General features: G+C 42.2%; 1 protein-coding gene across 5 annotated transcripts in view; it reads right to left on the bottom strand.

Moving 5' to 3' along the window:
- llgl2 (LLGL scribble cell polarity complex component 2) overlaps window positions 1-17,636 on the bottom strand; it is an 85,371-nt gene that overhangs the window by 43,584 nt on the left and 24,151 nt on the right. For all 5 annotated transcript variants that reach the window (XR_007264537.1, XM_048610626.1, XM_048610628.1 and 2 more), the window contains one exon: window positions 40-169. Coding sequence is in view for 4 of the 5 variants with exons in the window: in XM_048610626.1 (XP_048466583.1) it covers window positions 40-114 (75 nt within the window). In the remaining variant the exon portion in view is untranslated. The remainder of the gene's footprint in view (window positions 1-39; window positions 170-17,636) is intronic.

The raw sequence follows: 17,636 nt of genomic DNA, 5'->3' as shown, positions 1-17,636 counted from the left end.
CAGATCAGATGTTCAGGAGAATTGGAGCAGCTAACTAACCTTGTTAAATTGAAACAGGTCCTGTTTGATGCGCTCTCGGTTAAGCTCATGCCCATGTCTTCGGAATCTCTTCATTGTTCCAGTTCAGTGGAGGGGAGGCAGCTTCAGTACAACTATCAATTGTTTGTTTCTAGAAGGGAAAAAAAAAGACAGATTCAGAAAGGCTCCTCCCCTTCCATCTGTCCCTGGTGACAGGTATTCTTAGCTGCACCAAGCCCTACATAGACAGATCATCCAATATGTTCTTTGTCATACACAGACTACCAAGATGACATCATTATTTAGCTGGCACTCAGTCAGCAATTATTAACCCAGCTCAATGTTTACAGAAGCACACTTCAAACATAGTGCCTTTAATACTCTTAGCTCACGTAGTACATCTGATATGCAGTACAAATAGTTACCAACACAAGCAACATTGCGTTATTTACTGAACTCTTTAGTGTATATCATTTCCCCACTGACTCTTGATCTCTTAAAAAAAGGTGTTGACCCAGGTGATGGCTCTGGGCCACAGGCAGTAGTTGGTGTGCCAAAGACTACTTATGTACCATGAACCTTAGCCATGAATAGCAATGGTCAGAAGAGGCCCTAGTCTGTGATTCAGCAACAACCAGTCAGGACTCAAAAACAGAATTGCATTGCAGTGACAGAACCGACTTACTCAACCAAATTGCTGCTCTCTTGGGAAGGTTCTGCTCGTTTTCGATTTTGTTCCATATACAACAGTTACATTCCCCGATAGTCAATACATTTATCCACACTACATAGAGCTTGAAAGGGGAATATGAGCAACGCAATCTGGGGCAAAGTCCTGCAGTCATGCTCAATAGCTACATATACCATTTTCTCGCAGGATCACTCATGGGACCAGGAACAAGAATCCAGTTTTCCTTCCCACTTCATACAGCAGAAAGGCCTGTTGTAGAACCCATTCCCTATCTTAGCCCTAACTTGTATAGGTATACCAGTTTGCAAGATCTGCTTCTCATGATGAAAGGTTGCTTTCTCATCATCCCCACAATGCATGCAATTACTGGGCCTGCATGATTGAATGTGGGAAAAGGAAACCTAATCATTGGTCTAAATTAGAAGTCTTTTGTAGTTAACAACCATTGATTACATGCTTGCAACTAATTACAGGTTATGTTTAGATGATTTTTGTTACAGACTTGGAGGAGTATCACTCTTCCAAGATCCCAAGCTGTTAGGTTCTCAAGTCTATATGACACCATGATGAACAGTTCTTATGTCACTCCTTCGTATTTAATCTTTTCAGACTAATAACATTTGTATCCAGCTGACTCATTTCAGGGACTTTTCATACTCAAAACCCGTTAAATTAATTGCCACCAACTGACCCGGAAAAGAAATACAGCAGTTACTTAAGGTACAAAGGTTAGTAGAAATTACAGTTGGAGATAGACACAGGAACAACCAGGCAATCCAAGAGTGGTGAACATAATCAATGCTGCTGGGGATGAGACCAGTCAATCCACAAATGAGGCCAACTTGTTAGAGGGAAGGTGAACAAGGTACAAGTGAGAAAATCCCTAACTCCTGCCACCAAGAATGGCATGAACATGTGCACACAGGCCAAAAGGGAGCAGCGTGGACCACGAGCAACTGTTCCTGACAACTGTAGCCAGCTTTAATTTACTCCCTGGAAGGTTTCAGTTTGTATCTCAACTTAACTTACATAACACTGGAGGCATTAAAAGCATTTCTTGCTTTCTGCCTCTGATCATGTGCACAAAGCACTCCCCTATTTCCAAAACACAACTAAATGTAAACTTTGGGCCCAGACCCTTCATCAGAAAAGGGGGAGGGGAAGGGGGTTCTGAAATAAATAGGGAGAGAGAGCGGGAGGCAGATAGAAGATGGATAGAGGAGAAGATAGGTGGAGAGGAAACAAACAGGTCGAAGAGGCGGGGATGGGGCCAGTAAAGGTAAGTTAGGAAGGGGATAGGTCAGTCCAGGGAGGACGGACAGGTCAAGGGGGCGGGATGAGGTTGGTCGGTAGGAGGTGGAGGTGCGGCTTGAGGTGGGAGGGGGGGGGTAGGTGGGGGGTAGGACAGGTTAGGGAGGCAGGGACAAGCTGGACTGGTTTTGAGATGCGGTAGGGGGAGGGGAGATTTTGAAGCTTGTGAAATCCACTTGGGAACCCTGCAGCCCAATGGTATCAAAGTGGAATATGAGTTGCTGTTCCTGTACCACCCGAAGGTTACAGGAACAGCAACTCATATTCCGCTTGGGAACCCTGCAGCCCAATGGTATCAATGTGGATTTCACAAGCTTCAAAATCTCCCCTCCCCCTACCGCATCCCAAAACCAGTCCAGCTCGTCCCTGCCTCCCTAACCTGTTCTTCCTCCCACCTATCCCCTCCTCCCACCTCAAGCCGCACCTCCACCTCCTACCGACCAACCTCATCCTGCCCCCTTGACCTGTCCGTCCTCCCTGGACTGACCTATCCCCTTCCTAACTCCCTACCTACACTCACCTTTACTGGCCCCACCCCCGCCTCTTCGACCCGTTTGTTTCCTCTCCTCTATCCATCTTCTATCCGCCTCCCCCTCTCTCCCTATTTATTTCAGAACTCCCTTCCCCTCCCCCTTTTCTGATGAAGGGTCTAGGCCCGAAACGTCAGCCTTTCTGCTCCTAGGCCTGCTGTGTTCATCCAGCCCTGCACCTTGTTGTCTCGGATTCTCCAGCATCTGCAGTTTCTACTATCTCTAAATGTAAACTTTTATTGCTGTTCACTGCCATCACTAACAAAGGGGTAGGACTTAGTCCATGATTCACTACATAAATGTATAGTATACACTGTAAAATCACCAAAACACTCTCCTGGTGTTGAGAAAGCATTTTAATAGCTCCAACTGTGTTGGCAGCCGAATGTATCTTGCAAAATGGTATGTGCAATGATAGAGAGAGGATCTCATATCCATTGCACAGAGGTAGAATTATTGGAGATCATGACTAAATTTAAGCATGATTGAGGTCAGACTAGAAGTAGCTGATATATTGGTCAGTCAGCATCTGGGGAAGAGATAGACAATGTTAGATTCAGTGGAATTTCACACACTCCGAGTGTTTCCAGCTTCAGAGTTGCAACATTTTCTTTAAAAATACTGTGGGGCCCGGGGAGTTTGTAACTACTAAGTGGCTGGTGAGAATGCTCACTGCAGAATTAAACCAAAATATGCCTAATTCAAGAGCCAGTGTGATCATTAATACATTTACACAGAACAAATCCTATTTCAGGTTCTTATAACTGTGAACTGGCAACTCTGTCTCCATATCGGGCAACCACCTAGAAACCGATATTCATTTCAAGCCCACCGACTCCCACAGCTACCTAGAATACTCCTCCTCCCACCCACCTTCCTGCAAAAATGCTATCCCCATTCCCAATTCCTTCGCCTCCGCCGCATCTGCTCCCAGGATGAGGCATTTCACTCCCGTACATCTGAGTTGTCCTCGTTTTTCAAGGACCGTAACTTCCCCCCGTCAGTGGTCGAGAACGCCCTCAACCGTGTCTCCCACAACTCATCCCTCACACCCTGTCCACGCAATAAGAACCAAAAAAGAATCCCCCTCGTCCTCACGTACCACCCCACCAACCTCCGGATCCAACGCATCATCCTCCGACACTTCCGCCATCTGCAATCCGACCCCACCACCAAAGACATCTTTCCCTCCCCACCCTTATCTGCTTTCTGGAGGGACAACTCTCTCTGTGACTCCCTTGTCCGCTCCACACTCCCCTCCAGCTCCACCACACCCGGCACTTTTCCCTGCAACCGCAGGAAGTGCTACACCTGCCCCCATACCTCCTCCCTCACCCCCATCCCAGGCCCCAAGAAGACTTTCCACATCAAGCAGATGTTCACCTGCACATCTGCCAATGTGGTATACTGCATCCGCTGTACCCGGTGTGGCTTCCTCTACATCGGGGAAACCAAGCGGAGGCTCGGGGACCGCTTTGCAGAACACCTACGCTCGGTTCGCAATAAACAACTGCACCTCCCAGTCGCGAACCATTTCAACTCCCTCTCCCATTCCTCAGACGACATGTCCATCCTGGGCCTCCTGCAGTGCCACAACGATGCCACCCGAAGGTTGCAGGAACAGCAACTCATATTCCGCTTGGGAACCCTGCAGCCTAATGGTATCAATGTGGATTTCACAAGTTTCAAAATCTCCCCTCCCCCTACCGCATCCCAAAACCAGTCCAGCTCGTCCCTGCCTCCCTAACCTGTTCTTCCTCCCACCTATCCCCTCCTCCCACCTCAAGCCACACATCCATCTCCTACCGACTAACCTCATCCTGCCCCCTTGACCTGTCTGTCCTCCCTGGACTGACCTATCCCCTCCCTAACTCCCCACCTACACTCACCTTTACTGGCCCCATCCCCGCCTCTTTGACCTGTTTGTTTCCTCTCCACCTATCCTCTCCTCTATCCATCTCCCACTCTCCCTACTTATTTCAGAACCCCCTTCCCCTCCCCCTTTTCTGATGAAGGGTCTAGGCCCGAAACGTCAGCCTCTCTGCTCCTATGATGCTGCTTGACCTGCTGTGTTCATCCAGTCCTGCACCGTCTTAAAGTCGAATTCTTTTTAATGCTTTTGAATATGCTCTACAATAAATTGTCACATGTTCAGACACAAGAGCGATTGGCCTAGTTTCTGTACGCTGCTATAGTGCTTCAGGACTTTGACAATGAGGATGCAGGACAAGGAGGCACGAACAATTCTCACTAGTCTACTACACCTCATGAGGCTCTTCTCCACAGATCAGTTTCTTATCCTCATCTGTCAAGGACTTGTATCTTCAATAACAGAACACAGGATCAGGAAGATGTAGGCCATTCAACTCCTTTGGCCTGGTCTACTAAATAAGATAAGATTATAAGATCTGTTAGAATTCTTTGGAGGTGGTAATGAGCTAGCTAGATAAAAGCAGAGCCTGTGGACATGAATTGTTTAGATTTCCAGGGCCTTTGACAAGGTTCTGCACAGGAGGCTGCTAAATAAGCTAAGGCCACATGGCAGAGGTTTGCCTGATAGATAGAAGGCAGACAGAGGGGATAAAACCGTCTTTTTAAAAAAGGTGGCAGCTAGTAACTAGGAGTTCTGCAGGGGGCAGTATTGGGACCACAACTATTCATATTAAACAATCTTGATCAAAGAAGAGGGCATTATTGCTAAATTTGCAGATAACACAAAGATAGGTGAGGGACAGATAGTGGAGAGGAAGCAGGGAGGCTGCAGAAGAACTTAGACAGGCTGGAAGAGCAGGTAAAGAAGGGACAGATTGAATGCGTGTGGAAGAAGTGTGAGGATATGCATTTTGGTAGGAAGAGGAGAGGCACAGATTTGCTTAACTGGGAAATACTTCAGCAACACTTGGGAGTCCTAGTTCAAGATTCTCAATGTTAGCATGGAGATTCAGTTGAAAGTTGGGGAAGAAAATGCAAAATGTTAGCATTCATTTCAAGAGGGCCAGAATACAAGAGCAGAGATGTACTGCAGCAGCTGAGTAAGGCTCTGAAGAGACCAGATTGAATTTGAGCAGTTTTGGGCCCTGTATCCAAGGGAAAATTGGCGCCGTTGGAAGGGGTCCAGAGGTGGTTTACAAGAATAATCCTGGGGATGAACTGCTTGTCATGAGGAACAGTTGAGGACTCTGGATCGGAGTTTGGAAGGATGTGGAGCATCAGATTGAAACTTTGAATACTGAGAGGTCTGGATAGAGTGGACATGGAGAAGCTGTTTCTATTATTAGAAGAGAGACTCGGACCCAAAGGCACAGCCTCAAAAAGTGAAGGGGCAACCCGACAGAACTGAGTTGAGGAGGAATTTCTTCAGCCAGCAAATTTATGGAATTCATTGCCTCCGCAGCCTTCTGTGGCAAAGTCATTGAGTATATTTAAGACAAATCAGTTCGTAGTGTTAAGAGGATCAAGGATTATGGGGAGAAGGCTAGAGAATGGGTTTAAAAATACGATCAGTCATGATTGACTGGCAAAACAAACTCAATGGGCCGATTGGCCTAATCCTGCTCCTACGTCTCATGGCTGATTAATTGTGGCCTTCATTCCACTTTGCTGTCTGCCCTCACCCCACCCAAAAAACCTAGACTCCCTTGTCTCAGAAAAATCCATTCCAAAATTCAATGTGAACATGGTTAATGGGGATTTTCAAAAGGCTATTAACAAAAAAATAAATATTTTGCACAAGTTTAACAGGATTGGAAGTATACATTTTCGTGAGTCGTAAACAGCTCTTTCCCACCAACAAATCATTATGTACAGGTGTGACACAACAGGCTCCATTACATGCTATTATTTAAGCATTTCCAAAACTATTAGCTGTGACTGAGTTGGAAACTTAATCATAGAATCAGTGAAATTTGCAGTATTACTCATAACAGCTGATAAGGAACCATCAATCCTAGCTATGTTCAAATCAACTTTTTCAGCATAATTACACACCTTGGGAGCAGGTGGGAATTGAACCTGGGCCTCCAGGCTCAGTAGGGAACACTACCACTATGCCAAAAAGAATCCTTGGTTCAAATCCCACTTTCCAGTTCTTGATCCAATGCTTCACAGATCATCTAAGTATACCCAAACAAACACCTTTCAAATCAAGGGGCTTTCTGCTTTTACCATCCATTAAAGCAAAGTTTCAGATTCCCAGCATTTAACTTCATTACATTAATGTGTGTTTAACAGTCTAACATTCTATACTACTGAACAAATAATGCATGACTTAACATCCAGTTATTTCATGGCACATGCAGCCTGATTTAAGTGGGATATAATTCAAAACTCAGTCTAGTTCTTGGTCAGTGGGGCTGGGAGGTTTCAACAAAACATTCTTTAAAACAGGCATTTTAAAGACAGCATATTCAGAACCTGGGATTAGAAAATCCACGTTCCACTTCAAGTTGGGCCATGGAATCCTTCACACAGTTATGTCAGTAGCAGGGACTATTTAAATATCCCATCTAAAAAGAAAATGCAGCTCCAACTTTGAGTCAACTGTGACGTGATTTTTTTTTTTTTTTAAAAAGTCACCCTCCCACTGGTTGCTGTCAAGAGCAAGTACGTTTAACATTTTAAAATCAAACAATAGAACCTGGCATAAGCTTTCTAGAATCAGATTGCTGATGGTACAGAAAGAAGCCATTCAGTCCATCATGCACATGCCTAAACCAATTAGCTAGTCCATTTCTGAAGGAGGGTCTAGGCCCAAAATGTCAGCCTTCCTGTTCCTCTGATGCTGCTTGGCCTGCTGTGTTCATCCAACTCTACACCTGGTTATCTCAGCTAGTCCCATTCACTCACTTAAGGTAGTCCAAGTTCTCTTCTGATAATTATCCTATTTCCTTTTGAAAGTCATAGTTCAATCTGTCACCAGTACATATCAGCAGCGTATTCCAGACCTTAACAGCTTATCTCTGATTTTCATGTTCTGTTGCCAGTTACCCTGAAAAAAAACATCATCCAGTGCTCAATCCTTCCACCATTTGGATGGGAAGAAATTCTTCCAATTTGTCTACGTCCCTTGTGATTTTGTATCTGCCAAAAATTTTCCTCAAACTTTATCCAAACCAGAGCACTCCAGCTTCTCCGATCTATCCACAATACTGAACTTCATTTTCCTTGGAACCATTTGAATGAATAGGATTTGTACTTTTTCCTGATGCTTAATTCCACTACTCAACATTTATACAGCTGCTATCCTACTATTCACACTTTCTCTACGCATATGCTTTCTCTTTTCTTCCAGTAACACTACTACAAAAGCTTTTCGCTTCGCTCCTCTCCTCTCCACATCAATGCAGAGCAAACATTCAGACTGACACTCCAAGGCAAGGATCTCCCGGGTGCTTTAACAATACAGGTAAATATAATGGCATTCATTTCAGGAAAGGTGACTAAACAGAAAATGAAAGGTTTAGTTGGGGAATTCCACAGCTTTAAGCCCAGGAAACTAAGTAGGCAGCCACACTGTGGCTATGTAAAGGGGCTAGAAATTAAAGAGTAGATAGATTGGAGGGTAGCAAGTTGCAGGGTACTAAAAGATAGGAAGGGCAAGGCCGCTGAAAATAAAGACAAGAAAGAAATTTTACAACTGGAGCCAGCCAAACAAGTCAAATGAACACCGGGTTGATGGATAAATAGGATTTGATTTAAGTTAAAACACAGGCAGTACTTTATAGTTTTTGTTTACAGAGGTTGGTTGGGGGTGTGGGGGGGAAGAAAAAGAAAAAAAAAGGAAGGCACTTTTAGCTAAGAGGGCACTGGAAAACAAAAATGTAAATTCTCAGATGTTCACTGCTTTCCTTTCTTAGCTTCTGCAATGAAGGATTTCAAGCTCCATTTATCTCAAAGCATCTTGCTTTTTTCAATTCATTCCTCTCCCTTCACAATCAATCAATCAATCAATCAATCACTCTTTGACCTTGGTGATCTCACATGGCCTCAACTCTCCTCATATCAACCACAGGGGGGAAAAGTGATCTCTGATCACTTCCTTGCTCTGTTCTTCACTACAATGTCTGCATTTACTCCTGGAAAACACTAATTCACCTCCATGTACTTCCAAAATTTGTACATCCACCTCTGACCTTCCATTCACAGTCATGCTGCTGCAACTATCAGTTATTCTGCTCAACCACATCTTCACCTTTCGTGCTTAGTTTATCACTACTTTCTCACAACCTAGCGTTACCCTCAAATCTACTCTCAAGTAGAAAGGGACAAGCTTGAATGTTTGTTGCAAACAGTTTAGTCATTCATCACCTGCCTTCTTCAGTTAGATCTCACTCTTGGACTCACCAAGATGCATTCATGGGTATTTATTCCACAAACATGCAATATTCTGCCTTCCACTGATGCTGCCGTTACTATGCAGAGTTTGGGCTTGGAAGTTGTAGGATTAAGGCTCACCCTGAAGCCTTCAAACAGACAGACAATCTAAGCTTTCATTTAAGAGCAGTACAGGATATGAAAGCTAGTCTGCCCTCTCAGCTGGATGTCAAAAAGTCCCCTGACATTATTCAAAGGTGGTGCTGGGGAATCTTCCATGTAATATCCTTAAATAAGCAAAGTAACCGAGCATTTACTCCCTTCTACAAACACTGGCTGCTCCGCCTCCCACATCATTTAGCTGCTGTGCACTGACTAACTGCTTTTCTCCCTCCACCATAACACAGTGATTCTACTACATTTTATATGGCTGTAAAACAATGCGAGACATCCCGAGGGTATAAAAAGCATTATGGAAATTAAAGTTCTCTTGTCATGCAATAACTTGCATTTATATTCAAAAACATCCCAAGGGACCTCATAGGAGTGATCAGATAAAAAACCTATAACTGTTGTCAGAGTTGAATTAGACTTTTAGAGCTAAGCAAAAGAAAAAAAACAACTCCTCTTAGTATCACACTGTGCTTTGCACACTTACTTCAAATTACAATCTTATTACCAAAGTGATTTTCATGATAGTCTAGTGCTAAACTCAAAAGTATGACTGAATATCAGGAATACCAGAACAGGATCAGCTATTCAGCATTATACTGAGAAAGGGGCCTGTAAGGCAGACCCATGCAACCAAAATGACACGTGAACTTCAACTAAGTAATATTGAGTTTGTACATGATCAGATCAAGAGTCAGAAACGTATAAAATTCACTTTTCATGGGACTTGAGTGAATAGAATGAAACTTTCCAGAAGTAGTAAAGTCAGTAACTAGTGGCAAAAGAAATCAAACATAAGGGTTAAGAAAAGCAAATGGTGTAAAGACCATATCGTTTTCCACAATTTTAGTTCCTGATGAAAAAGGCTGTTTTAAAACAAAACGATTGTGCAAGTAATTGCTGCACTTAAAAAGAAAGTTACTGAAACATACTTTAAATTTGCCATTACACTGCCCCTTGACTTGAGCAGTATAGGAGATTGTAGACGTAGAGGGCATTCAAAGTAGCATGTGCCGGCAACAAGTAGCTGATTGGTTCATGAACCAGTGACTAGTTTAGGATGACAAGGGCCACTGTGACACTAGCTAACTGAAATGATTAGCTGTTGGAAAATTGAACAGCTTGCATGTGAGAATGGCACTGCAGACACTTTCAGAGACCTGAAAAAGTGTAGATGGTGTGGCTCTCTCAAAAATGCAATGCCTGACAAATGTCATTTTCTTTTACTTCAATTGCCATAAGCTATTTTCTTTAAATCTATAAATAAAAAACTTTGCAGCTAAATCTACTAATCATCTGTGCCTCCTACAAAGAGGTGACAAGGACCTGGACAAGAGGGAGAGTTTGAAGAACAGCAAGTCCTGGCAAGCAAAAAGAATCACCTCAACAAAAGCTGCAGACTGGGCCCATTGAACAGGTTTTCAGTATTTTCCCTTCCAGACATAACACCAATGTTTTCTTTTTAAAAAGAAAGTGTGTGTAAGGGAAGTTAGAGTTAAAACTAGTGGAGTTGTGTTGATAGTTCATAGATTCTACACATAAGTAAACAACTATTTGCAAATGATAGTAGTTCTTGTTAAGTATGAAACTGGGTCTGGTGTTTTCCAGTTAAGAGTCTCGGGCACAAGCTTGGGGAAATTGTGCATACTGGAATAAAATACTTAAGTCAACAATGATTCTCAATAGTTGGGGCTAGATTTCTACCACATCCAATTGTGACAATTGGGAGTTTTTATTATCTACTCAATTATGATTGTCTAGAAAGGGTGCTGCTTGAATAAGAGGGCAGAGGAAGCAAGAACTTTCAAAAGGAATTCAATGTCTACTTGGAAAACAAATTTTATAGCATAATGGAGTAATAGCAGGGGAGTGGGATAGCTTTCAGGAAGTCAGTTCAGGAACTCCTCCCATACCACATCTCCATCATTTGGATTCCTTCTTCAGAGGGAAGTGAACTACTATCTCATGGCTTAATGCTCGGTTTAATAGCTTGACAGCTTGAAATGTGTTGAACAACTTGGCCAAACCAGACTGGGAAACGGACATTCCTCAGCTGGCTACTCTTTCAAGAGGTCAAATTTCCACCCTCAACCTGGTAAACCAAGGGTTCTTTCAACCAACCAGTTACTACCATTTTTAGTTTATGATATCGGGGGTACACAAAACAGTTTAAAAAAAAACTTGAATTGTCACAAGACTTAAGCATGCTGGCTAACTTACCATGATGTAGGAGATTAAACATCAAGACTATTATTCCACCATTAATGACAACATACTAAATAATGATCCAACTAATAATTTAAAATCCTTTTGCAACATTTAAAAGCATATATCAATCATTGGGCAATATAACATCAGTTTCCGCAAATTAAAAAAGTTGCATGTAGAATGAGAACACAAGCTACTCAACCTGTCTCTTCACCTTAATCCCTGTCTTAGTGCCTCTCTTCCTCATTTAACCCCATCCCCTTATTGAAGAAACGGTTCAGATTCTCACTTCCGCATACAGGGTGGACATTCCTCTCATTTGCTTCTGTCACATATTTCCCTGGGGCTTTTTTTGGTGCTTAAGGGCAAACTGCTTCAAAAAAAAAACACACACACTCAGGTTTCAGTGATTTCCAAGAAAACAACTTAAAAGGAAGTCATGGACTGCTGATCTGAAGGACACTTGTGAAAGACTAAATCTAGTATGATAAAGTTGGTACAAATAATGTATGAAACCATTATTCTATTATCAGTATTGCATACATTCAGAGCTGGGACATTTTCTGGAAAGATACGGATGAATCCCCAGAAAACAATGGCTACAGTTAAAATCAGAGCTGAGCACATGTTAAATAGAAGAGAGATTACAGGATCTAGATGGCAAACACATATCACCTCCTGGCTGTAATTCAGAGTTCATTTGTCATGCTTGCTTTGTGATTGGAAAAGCTGTCAGCTCACTGGAGAACATGTCAAAAGATCAGTTCCAAGGTTTGGGTTTCAGCCAAAGTTTAACTTCGTTCCAAACTACTTTATAAAAAAAAGAAATGCCATGACCAAGATATTTCCTTCACCAAACAAAAATTCCCACAAACTAGGACAACAAGTCTGATCCCAGTTCAGTATGAACAGGCCCCCCGAATGTACAAGTGCTCAGCCTACTCTGCAAGTGAGGCTCAAGCAGCCTCTAAAAGCTACAGTGCCAAGTCCAATACCACAAGTTCCTTACCTGAACCACAACCACTGTCATTGGTCTCAAACAGTAGGGTTCAAAGACAGCTGCATAACATTAAACCTACAGCCTACATGTATTTCATCCTTAGTGGCTTTCAAGGACTTTCTATACTGCTGCTCACATGCTAGCAGAATCATTGTTAGTCCAGGTTTTGGTTTAGTGATAGTTACTCACCCAAATCAGAGGATCACAGCAGGCAGACTGTAGAGCTGAGGTAGTATTGCATTTTGGAAGGAGCTGTCTATTTTCAATGATGTGAAAACGAAGCCTTAGCTGTCTCACTTTAGGGGAGTTCTTGTTGAGTCCTGACCAACAAATCAGCCTTCAACCAACGCCAAAACAATTCAACTGTAAAGTCTAGGTGCTACTTGAAGGACCTTTGTAGCAAAGTTGCAATAGCAGTCTACAAGACATCCTTTGGCTGTTCAAACTGGTTTAAATTAGATATTCGTTATCTTGACACCAGCATCGCTATACAGTAGTGTTCAGCCAATTGAGAATAAAACAACTACCCCAAGCACAGTGCATCTAATGCCATTATATTAATTTTTCAAAGACAAGATAGAGTTTCATGAACAAGGAGTTTTCACATGCAAGATTCATTTACCACCTACTGCAATAAGGAAGAATGGAACAATTTATTTGCACTAGTAAAGCTAGCAATCCAAGTCAAGAAGGTTTGAGTCAATAGCTTGTGTGGTACTAATCAGCAATACTTCTCTACTCATGTTCTTCCCTCCTGAGGGTGCTTATTCCAGTTGGGATACAACGGCAGGAATATAGCCATTAAATATTAATCAATCATGGATATAAAACAAATCCTGTCTCCATTTCAATGCATAAAATATTGTATATACTTCAGTTAAGCGTGAAGGCAGAGATAAGGGTCAATTTCTTTAAAATATAGGACTAGAACTTGAACCGATTTCCTCCCCTTTTGCCAGCCCAGGGCACCAAACCCAGTTGTAGCATCAGGCCGAGCTATCTCAAATGAACAATATTTGATCATTTAAGTGCTAACTTCTTCCAGCAAACCTTGCTTAGACCTCAGTGTCAAGATCACTGCACTGTTCAAAATGCAAAGCATGCATGGGTTCAGTTCAGATCAGATCAGTCTTGAGACAAACAATTCCAGTGTCCCTATTAAATACCATTACGTTCTGCTCGGTATCAAAGAGAAAGGTTATTCTTTCTTCTTTAGAAGTGGATCAATACATCTCCAAAAAGAGTCAGTCACTCACTCACCACAAAATTGTGTCCCCAATATGCTTTCACAGGATTACTGCTTTCCTAAAAAGCCATTTCAAACCATAAGTCTGGAGTCATCACTCATTTGTTTTCAAAAGTTGTTGCTAACAATTATTAAATAGTTGACAGTTTTAGTAAATTCGCTGACTGTTGTTTAATTGGCACCTCTTGCTCGCTAGAGAAAGAAGCTTGAAAAAAACCAAATAATTGTATTCTGCATTACAACCAGACATTAGACAGCCATATTTAGCTCCCCAACTCAATAACCACACTACACTGCATCAATACCAGACAGAGTTCACTTGCTCCAAATTGGTGGTGGTAGAAACTTAGCAGCTGGATTGACAAAATGAGCAGGTTTCCAAAATACAGAGAAAGCAACTTAACATAAACAAACAATGATGTTATAGCTTCAAGCCAGAGAACACAATGACTGGACAATACAGCTTCCGTTAGCACAGTCCTACTGAATACCTTCAGTAACTAAACGGAGATACAATTCATGTAGTACCTGCAACTCACTGAAAAGCACACTAAAAAAACCAAGCAACAGCACAAAACCATCCAGACCAACAGACTAAAACACTGAAGTTTCAACTTCCCCTTTAATGATGTCTGTACTTTCCTGGGGGCAGACAGACCAGTATGCTCTGGAAAGGAGTCAAGTGGTACAGGCACAGGCGAGGAAAACCCCTGGACCCGAATAAGGACACTTCTCGTGTATTTGTTTTTAGTACCAAGTCAATTGCAATCAGATCCAATGTGAATAGAACCATCACATCTTAGATACACAAAACATGCACACACACAAAACACACAGCCTGCAATGGTTTTTCTTCACTGCAGTTATGCCTGGTGTTCCCAGAAGGATGTAACCTCTTATTTTGCTTATTTGTTATCTACTTGATGTCCCTCAGCAACATCATCCAAAAAACGTAGCATGTTTCTACATGTAGAATTAGATACTAGCTCAATCTCATTGTTAAGTCTCTCACCCTCCCTCCTCTCCAAACATCCAGCGCTCTATGAACTGAAACATCTTCCAACTAAATATTGGGAGAGCCAAACCAATTGCCTTTGGTGCCCAAAACACAAAAAAGTCTCTTCCCAACTAAGTCTAAGTCTATCCTGCGACAGAGCGATTGAGACAGATTCAGATTAGACTATTTGCAAACTTCTATTTAGGTGACTCCTTTATCACAAGCTGCCATGTTATTCTGAACTTCTGGTAAAAAGTTTTTAAAGGAATGAAATGTAAGTAACCTGCTGGTTGCAATATTCAAGCATCATTGTTAACACTTAGTTTTACCTTGTGATGCAACATTGATGGTTTAAAATAAAAAGTGATTTATATACAGCTTTTAAAATAAGAGTTCCCTCAATTTTGCAGCTAATCAAGTACTTCTGAAGGATAACTATTATAGTTGAGATACACAGGAGTCGATATGCACTGAGCAAAAATCACACTGAGCTAAATGACCAAATGACCACTTCTCTCTAAAGATTACTTCCCTCTAAGGCACTAAAAAAAAAATCTTTTAGTCATCTGACCAAATACCTTCTTACAGGCTATGAATCTTATTGTTCCATAATATTCCACTGAAGTAAATTACATCATTTTGTTACATTAAAGGGGGACATGAGGCTTGGTGGTTAACACTGCTGCCTCACAGCACCAGGGGCCTGGGTTCGATTCCACTCTCCAGTGACTATATGAAGTTTGCATCTTCTCCCCAGTCCGTGTAGGTTTCCTCTAGGTCTCTTATTACCTCTCAATCCCAAGATATGCAAGTTAGGTCATTTGATTTTGATTTTGATTTTATTGTCACACATACTCCGGCATAAAAGTTACAGGAGTACAGTGAAAAAAGTGTATAGTGTCACCACACAAGGCACCACCTTTAGGTACAAATACCTTGATACAGAATCTTAAGAACAAGGCAGAAAGAAAGAAGAGTTAAACATTGCAGTATTAATAGTATAGTGTAAAACATACAAAGTAATGTTAAAAACATTAAGCCTAAGAGGGTCTGCAATGTGTAAGTTGAAAATAAAGAAATAAAGCTTTAAGTTGGAACATTATAATCTGTCTATCTTAAGTGCTTAACCATGGTGGGACCACACTTCGAGGAATCACCTCAGGGCTGATAGTGGCCATGCTAAAATGCCCAGCGTGTCCAGGAATATGCAGGCTAGGTGGATTAGCCATAGGAAATGCAGGGTTACAGGGCTAAGATAGGTGTGTGGGATGTTCTTCAGAGGGCCGGTGTGGTCTCGATGGGGCAATTGGCCTGCCTCCACACTATAGGAATTCTATGATTCTGGCAGCTGCATAAATACTAATTGCTGATGAGATAGCAGGAACTGCAGATGCTGGAGAATCGGAGATAGGAAGGTGTAGAGCTGGATGAACACAGCAGGCCAAGCAGCATCAGAGGAGCAGGAAGGCTGACATTTTGGGCCTAGACCCTTCTTCAGAAACGTCAGCCTTCCTGCTCCTCTGATGCTGCTTTGCCTGCTGTGTTCATCCAGCTCTACACCTTGTTATCTCTATTACTAATTGCTGATGTTTGCTTCAGACTGAATGAGCATCAATATTCTGGAGAAACAATGTTATAGCCACCACCAATAAACGAAGATTACGATGGCTCAGGGTTTATAGCATGGATGAACAGTTTGGTCTATTGGAGGAGTTTGAACCTTTCTCAACGTCAAGCATTTACTTGTGGTCTGGCAATTTAAAGCAAGGTTTTATCTTTTCACTCTCTCATGTGGTTTTAGTTAAACAATCTTTCAATGAAGAGGAACGGGCAGGGAACAATAGATGACCACAACAGGTGAAAAAGGTCTCAAGTCAGAACTGATCACTGGTAGAGAAAAACAAACAAGTGAGATAGCAACACGTAAAGTGGAAACTGGAGAGAAGAGGAAGGAATGACAGGGGCATCTCAAAAGCTCTGAATTGGAGTAAGATCAAGAAACAAAGCAGCAAGGTCAGTGGCAGTGCGTGGCTGTGACATGAGCAGGCGACCATTATTTTAGGGGCAGGACACAAGTGTCAAAGTCCTGGTTGAATCCAGAAGTTCACAAACAAATTTCTGCTATCCTCACAGTACAAGTACAACTCACTAAACCAGTTCTGGGAAGTAAACTATTGCCAAAGTACACAAAGGATCATATTACTGAAACTAAAATGGAGTGCATCTCCTCCCCGCCCACTATTCTGAACCTCGAAATGCTATTAATGATTCAGCTACAAAAATTAAATGCAGACAAGGAATTCACTGTACAATACTGGAGCACAGTTCTGATCAGACAGTGATACCAATGCAAAATACTGAAAATTTGACATAAAAACCAAATACTGGTCTGTCCCAGTGTAACATAATCATGGTTGCAGAAGAGGAGGAGGGTGCACAGGGATGAATGAAACAGGTAACACACCTCTAGTGGCAGATGAGGGGACAAATTCAGATTTTCATGGTGGATCATTACAAATAAATATACTAAACAAAGCTGCATGAGAGAAGAGAAAGCCTTGGGTACTGGTTCCATTGGGATTCTGCACCACCAGTTTGTTTTAAACTATAAGCACATTGCAGAAGTTCTTATGAACATCATACAGCACAGAAAAATCAAAGAGGAGTTTGAGGCTGGCAAATTACTTTATGTGGAGATCACATCCCTCCTGCTTTGAATAAAAAAAGTGGACAGTGAAGCTCCCTGAACAAAGTCTCAAATAACAACCGAAAGAACTGCGGATGCTGTAAATCAGGAACAAAATCAGAAGTTGCTGGAAAACCTCAGCAGGTCTGGCAGCAGCTGTGAAGGAAGAAAAACAGAGTTAACTTTTTGGGTCCAGTGACCTTCCTCAGAACAGATGGTGGCTGGGAAGACGTCAGTTTATTTGCAGAAAAATTGGGAGGGAGGGGTGGGGTGGCGAGGCGAGTAAACGATAGGATAGAGCCTAAAGAGAGAAGAGCAGTTGGACAAAGAGTTGATAATGATCAGGCTGGGAGGGTGAATAGTCATTAATGGAGACTATTACTGACTAATAACAGTCAGTGTGTAACGGCAGGCTGTGGTAACAAAGATAACAAGGTGTAGAGCTGGATGAACACAGCAGGCCAAG

Source organism: Rhincodon typus, chromosome 23, assembly GCF_021869965.1.
Source record: "Rhincodon typus isolate 14 chromosome 23, sRhiTyp1.1, whole genome shotgun sequence".
Lineage (NCBI taxonomy): Eukaryota > Metazoa > Chordata > Chondrichthyes > Orectolobiformes > Rhincodontidae > Rhincodon > Rhincodon typus.
Note: the sequence above shows the minus strand (reverse complement) of the source record. Positions and strands in the feature narration are given on the sequence as shown.